At 41.8% G+C, this 7334-nt stretch overlaps 1 protein-coding gene across 1 annotated transcript in view; it reads left to right on the top strand.

Annotated features, from left to right (window-relative positions):
* The first annotated feature begins 4468 nt into the window (after positions 1-4468).
* Positions 4469-7334, top strand: part of OSBPL5 (oxysterol binding protein like 5) — a 178563-nt gene continuing 175697 nt past the window's right edge. The window contains exon 1 of the mRNA XM_071558828.1: positions 4469-4569. Coding sequence (XP_071414929.1) covers positions 4555-4569 — 15 coding nt within the window. The 5' untranslated portion in view covers positions 4469-4554. The remainder of the gene's footprint in view (positions 4570-7334) is intronic.

Here is a 7334-nt window from a genome sequence, read left to right as displayed (position 1 = left end):
GACAGATGGTAATGAGGCTGCCAACCAGAGTGCATTGACTATACTGCAGTGTCAAACTGATTTTAGAAGTGGGGGGGGAGGGGGGGTGTAAAAAAAAACCCTATCCCTTCCTTTTTTTAAAAAAAAACCTGGCAGGTCTGTTCAAATTCACTTTTCCCATAAATAAAGGCCAAAAACTGCATTATTAGACTTGCAGAGTTGTTTCATCTGTCAAAGTGAGTTCTGAGCAACAGAACTTGTTTCTTTTTCCCCACTGTGAATCACTTAAAGTCTCCTTTCCTATGTTAATGAATAAGTTAGGTCTTTGTCATGATAGATCACAGGACACCATACACAGAAGGTGTTTATTACAGATAGTTGGGACAGGTACTCTGACACACAAAATCCTAGCTTTGCCAGAGCTGGATTCATCCCTTTTGCTAATCATGGGCTGTACATGGGGTAGGACTGTGTAACAACCTGGAGCTGAGTACTGAAACACCAGTTCTTTGGTCTTGTCTCACCTTCCGTTTTCTGCTCCCTCTAAAGCAGCCTTCCCTCTTCAAGAACAGGCCACTGGATGCCATCCCTGCTGACCTGCCATCTGTAAGAGAGGGTATTTCACTTCTCTCACATGTGGACAATACTCTCTGCAGCCAGCTTTATTTCTGCTCTAGAAATGATGCCCTCTTTCTGGTGCATATTAACACTTGTATTTCTCCGTGTTACTAGAGTTCACAGAACAGAGCCCTGAGACAGGGACTGCTTAGACTCAAGGTAGATGAAAAACTAGTCTGAGTTCTTCTGATTGTTTTACTATTTTTCTTATACACGGTCTTTCATTGTCCCTTGCTAGAAAAGGTAAAACTATGGAAAGTCATACCATTTCACTGTCATTTGTGTGCAAAGTAAGTGTGAAGGCTTGAATATAAAACAGCTTCCTCCCAAAAATCAGTATGTTCTCTTTAAGCACTGAGGTCATCTATATATTAAACATGTAAATGTTAAAAAGCATGCAAACACTGAGCCCATAAAACATACAGTTAAGACTGCACAACCCTCTCACTGAGGACACAAATGCAGCTGCATATCCAGGTGCTGAAAGAGATGGAGAAGAGGGAAGCAGCTTTTGATCTTGTGTTACAGAGAAGCCCAATGCAGTTTTAACAGCCTTAGCTGTATAATCTACAAAGATATGCTTCAGTTCCTTGAAGTGTCATAGGCTTCCTGCATACTGCTGGGCTATCCTGGTAGTAAAAAAGTGATGCAGCTTTCCTAGAAAGAACATCCTACTTCACAAAGCCCATCCTAAGGATAAATGTGCTAAAGGGAATGAAAATGGGCTATGGCCAGGCAAACCACAAGTAAGCTATGGAAAATCCTGGGTAAGCAGGTTTTTTTTGTCTGATAGGGGTTTCCCCCTTCAGCTGTTGCAATGACTCACTGATTTGCATTGTCATTTTTGCTATAGATTCTGAAAAGTTTTGAGCACATGATCATGATGATGAAATGCCTTGTCAGCCATCTTTAATTCAGCTAGATTCCTTTTCTTTCTCTCCCTTCTCCCTCCAAGTGCCTTAATCTAGAAGAGCCTTACCACTTTAAAACTAAAGTGGGACACAGGGATGTGAGAGAGAGAAAAGGAAAATTTCTGAACTCCCTGCCCTGTTCCAAATTAATTAGAGCCAAACCCACCTCAAATATGTGGAGAAAATACTCTTCGTTACTGAATTTAAATTCTGAAACTAAAGTTTATGATGAATGATAAACCAAACCCTGCACCAGCATTTTCCTGTGGAGTTTGCCCTCACTCCAAACACACAGAAGGAGAAAACGTAGGTGTTCACCAGGTTTCTATTATGATGTACGCAGTTAAATGCCACCCTGACACCCAATCTCGTCAGATCTCGGAAGCTCAGCAGGGTCATCAGCCCCGGTTAGTACTCGGATAGGAGACCTCCTGGGAATATCAGGGGCTGCAGGTTCTGGTCCTGACGACTTCACGGTCACCGTCCAAGCTCACTCAGCCGTGGCAGAGGAACCTGAGGAGCAAAGGTGAGGCCAGTTTCACACACGCTGTACCTCACCTAAAAAATCCACTGCACAAGCTTGAAGGACACACCCACGTGGGTAGAGCCCTTCCAAAATCTTCATTCGCAAAACCCAGCCATGATGGTGATCATGGTGTGCACAACTTGTAGACTAAATCAACCCAGTGCTTGCCAATGGGATGGGATACCAGCACAGCTGACTGACTGAGTGATTTTTCTTTTCAGCTGTACAAAAACTGAGAAGTTCCTGATGGCAGTCTGCTCTGATAATTTGCTTAGCATCCCCCTCTATTGTATGCAACTGCTGTGTGCCCTGGCCTGCTGCCTGGCTTTGTGCTCTTCTACTCCCAAAGGTGTGGGGGCTCCTCACTTGCCGTCATGTTTCCCATGTTTCCTTAAGGCGGCTGCTTCTAGTAAGTACATGTGCAGCTTGGCTGCCTCTTTGCAACCATGACACTGTTTTCCTAAGCTACTACTTGGCAAACCACTTTCCCGAGCCGCAAGACCTATTTGAGGGAGCCCTCAGCATGTAATAGCCTTCAGGTTGGCATGTGTTGCCTGCCTAACACTGCCATTGAAAGGGAAATATGGCAGCATACCATGACTTCAAATGGAATCCTGTGTTTTTCAAAGATAGCACAAGATCCCCAGCTGGAAGAATAGCCTGTGTGAATTGGCATGGGTCTATGCCAATTTACATCAAAGGAAATCCAGATCATACATAAATGCTTGCATATGTAGCTTTTCAAGATCAGAGTGCAAAGTCCAGGCTGCTGAATTCAGTTAGGCTGTGTCTCTGTGCTGCCTGATTTTAGCCCCTGTGGCTCTTGAGGAGGCTCTGCTCTAGCTCCTCCTGTGTAACACAGCCTTCAGAGCTCTGGGGGTAAGATCTTTGGCTTGTGGTCCTCCAAAGAGCTGCAGTATCAGCATGAAAAGAGGAGAGGTCTCACATATATAAGTGAAAATATATCCATAGGAGATTAAAGGCAATGGTACATGAAAGCAAAAAGCAGTTATTGATAATGGCAGTGTTGCTGACCCTCTTCTAATATCTAATCTGTTCTAATTTCTAATCTTCATATTCTAAGTTTTTTTTTCCTTACTATTTGCTTTTTCGTGAAGAATCCCCTCCTACTTCAAGGTGCAGTGTAGCTTTTTGAAGGCAAAGGTTAAGACTTTGCAAAAAGCTACACTGGTACTTTGTCTTCTAATACATGTAGGTGAGGTAATATAATGTTACTGGCGAAGACTGGATGGGATTTGCTCTTTGTGCTCTTTCTTCTGGCTGAAAAAAATGTTACAGAGAACATGGGCTTTGGCCTGGGCTGTCCTCAGACTGGGTGGCAAGTCAGCTTTGCAGATGAAGCACCTTGGTGCAAAACTACTGTGGAAACAAATCCAAATAGCTTTTACCTGAGAGAAGTTAGGAGAGGTAAATGCCAGCAAGGGAGTAAAACAATGTGCAGAGACCACCTGTGCTTTTTTGTCTATTTAGATTTTGTGGCAAAATGGGTCATCTGCTATCAAAATATGTGTTTTCAGGCTGGTGAAATATATAGGCCTGGTCGTCCTCAAAGTGTTAATTTAAAAGTAAAGCCCTCCAAAGTCCTTCCTTGTCCTGTTAACATCAGTTACTGCAACAAATGCCTTTTCATCTTTAGGATTTACTGTTGGTTAGGTAACATATAGTAAGATTGACTTTTCTTTGTTCCTTTGAAAAGGCAAGCCCTAAGGTTCCCCAGATGTCAGTCAGCTCTGACTGCCAACTCTATGAAGTCTTGTTGCACACTGAGATGTTTTGCTGCTGCTGCTATAGGACTGGCAGGGTGAAATCAAGGGCTCTTGCAAATGGCAATGAAGTCCGGGATGAACACGTGGGTCTGAGGACAGGATGGCTTCCTGCAGCCACTGCAGCAGGTCAGCTCTGGAAGATAAAATAGGGGTAAGGTTTTCACAGCCTCTCCACTGCCCACCATAAGCAACATCTCTGTCTTCAAGCGTATGCTACATTGTGCAAGCAGTAATTCTCACTGCCCCATAAAAAGCTAGGTCTGGTCTGATATCCCTCTTAGCAGCATGAATCCATGACTCTGGATGTTGCTGTATTGCTTCCCAGCACATGAGGCACCTGCGTGACTGATTTCTTTAACCTTGTCAGTGTTCAGAATAGCTGTGTACCTATTTTAGCCAGGCAAGCCAAGTGCAAGTTGTTTTTCATGCAGGATGACTGTGTAGAGCAGCACAGGCAGAGGGAAGCTGGATGTTTGGAGAGCAGACCTTGAGTATGGGACAAAATGCTTGTTTGCACTCTGATGCTGATTTTCTCCTTTACTGGCTGCTCCTGAGCCTGCAGCCAGAGGAACAGTCTCCTGTGGAACGGCAGCTTTAGGCAATTTTATTGGCTGATGAATCTGATCTTGCCTGGCCACCTTCCAGAAACACTGACTTGCCCGAGATGAGACTGAGAGGAAGGTTGCTCTGCCTGGAGCTGTAAAGCAATTGTTTTGAGACCAACGTAACACCCATGCCTTGCTGCACAGTAAGTATATAAAGATAAGTCCGTATACCCACATATGTGTAAAGTTCTTTATAATATGATTGCTGACACAATTAAATGTGCAGCTCCTATGACTGTGTCTCGTTTGCTGCTTAATTATGTGAAAATGTACTTGGTAAATTGCTTGCTCTCAAAAAATGCTCAATTAACTGTTGCAATAATCTAAGTTGAAACTCTGCATTTTTGTCCTGCTCTGGTTATTTCCTGTGCTGCAACACATTGATTTAAGCTTTTTGCCATGACAGAATGAAATGCAGCTGCAAGATGTTGATATTAAAACGTTATTGTCGGTTTTATTATTTTTCTAGTGGAAAATCTAAATACCAGAGCTGCTTGCTAATATTTGCTCAAGTCCTCTAAAAATTGCTGATTAATCTTGCCCTTTCTTTTTTAAGGCTAACTTCTGTGAAGTTTGATGCTATGGATCATTTTGCAAGTTATGCTTTGCAACAGAGCAAAAATAGGGCAGAGTTAAGGAAGGGAATGTTTTTAATGTAGCCCCCAAAGCGTGTGGAGCTCAAAGTGGCAAGATACTGCATTGCACCTACATCAGTTGCAAACAGCTCTCCAGATGTGACGAGCCTCCAAAACTATTGCTACCTAAGGAATTGATGATGGATCAACAGCACTGGAACAGAATGAAGAAATGCAGCTTTTTAGACTGCAGCAGCCCTATAATATACAAAGATGCAGCTAATCCTGAAAGTACATCATACCTGCTGCTTCAGAAATTATACTAAATATTCTGAGTTTCACTCTAACAATCTGCAGTGGCCCTAATATGCAGAGTAGAGTTTGAAACTGTGTCTTTCTGACAGTTTGGGGAAACATCCTTTCATTAATGTACATGTTCAAAATATCTCTCTAATGTTTCATCATTTTTTTGTTAGAAGAGGTGGTGCAAGAAGTGGGGTGGCAGTACTTTCTGCAAACAGATCTATGCTGAATGTAGTGCAGGGACAATATAACCTCCCCAAGGCTAAGACAAAGTATTAAATTAAAGCTAAGTAAAGCTATAAACAGTCTCCAAAGACTTCCTGAGCTAGAATTTTCCATACTCTTGGGCTGTGTGTAGCAAAACTGTGTTGATGGCAATAACATTTTTCTTCATTCTTCTTCCTGAGGGCCAAGGGGGAATCTGAGCAGCTTCATGATTTGCCTTGGCTGGAATTACTTTGCAGTACCATCTTGGCCTGGGATGCAATGGATTCCTTAAGGACACAGAAATAGATGGCATGGTGCTGACCTCTTAAAATCACCTCCACCACAGCTGCCTTTCCAAGCTGTGTTGAAGTTGTGTTTTGAGAACTCTGGAAAGAGGACAGAGTAGGAGGGCCAAGTTTTGCAGGTGGAGGAGAGACACGAACACTGATGTGCAGCTGTAGTTGTAAGGAAGAGTCTCCCCATTATGCCCAAGTAGGGGAGAGGGGAGACCTTACTTAGTGCTATTCCAGTTCAGTAAGTTTTTTCAGATGCAGAAGGAAATAACTTATTGAACTGGCTCCTCTGACAAATGGAATGGCAGAACATGAAATCCTGTGGCTCTTTTATCACCTGTGGTTATGAAAGTGAAGTAGAACCTTATATTAATGAGAAAATATGCAGCAAAGATGGTTTACTATGACTTTTGCGCAATTGTGTCAGGTAGCATTGACCAACTTTGGTGCTGTGTCTTCTAAAAAATTGGTTTATTAGCCTTGTAAATATTCTCAACTACTTTTTTCTTTGCTTATTCCTGTGTTTCTGCCCCATTCCTATTCCTGTTCTTGCTGGCTGAGGTTTCTAAGTGTCCCATGGGAAGCTGACATTCATACTCACTGAATTTGAAACATCCCTTATAGAAATCACAAACATTCCCATTAAATGGAAGATGAGGGGAAAATGGAGATAAGTGGAAAGAGGAGGCAACTAAAAATATCATAAAGCTTGTGATCATGTTTAATGATTATATTTGGCAATTCTGTAGAAATGGATCCAAAAGAAAACTATGATTCTCTGATTTTTAAAAAAGCACTTATCTAGAAATGTACCTTTTAAAGTAAGATCTGAGCGAAGAAAGTGGAAATGCATTGATTTGTATTTTGGCACTTTAAAATAGCTTTTGTGCAATGCTTTTACAGTAAGTTCATTTTGCATGTGGACTTGCAAATTACAGGAGTATTTTAAAGCACTTGGAATTCAGAATGACACATAAACTGCAGTGATTTTACTTTTATCTCTATTGAGTTTATTGGTTAGTTTGGATGTGAATTTGTATTTCTGTATATGTATATAAACATAATCCCATTAACATGTATGTAAGTAGGAAGCTGGTAGGCAATATGCTTACATATAGATCAGCATATTACTGAGCCATAATATGAAATATTTACACCCATATGCATGTGTAAACCTGATGTGCTGTGGATTCATGCTCAGATGAATAAGGCAGAAGCTGTTTATGCTCTGTGATACAGATAGCCAGAACAACAATGGGAGTGAAAACTGGAATAGTTCTTCTGTTTTAATTACAGCCTGACAAATGGTGCATTCATTTTTCATTGTTAATAAGTGGCCCATATGGCATCCTTTGATCACATGCTCTACAGCTTCTGCAACAGTAAGGCACTCATTTTCAGGGAATACAGAACATAACATTTGATCTGCGCTTTCTGAGCAGAATATTGTCTTGAGTAAGAAAATGGACACCACCAGGAGAAGGTACCTTAGGTAGCTCAGAGTTTTCCAGTCTGAAGGCTTGGGGCATG

Source organism: Pithys albifrons, chromosome 6, assembly GCF_047495875.1.
Source record: "Pithys albifrons albifrons isolate INPA30051 chromosome 6, PitAlb_v1, whole genome shotgun sequence".
NCBI lineage: Eukaryota > Metazoa > Chordata > Aves > Passeriformes > Thamnophilidae > Pithys > Pithys albifrons.
The sequence above is the reverse complement of the archived record's forward strand: the minus strand, read 5'-3'. Positions and strand labels throughout refer to the sequence as shown.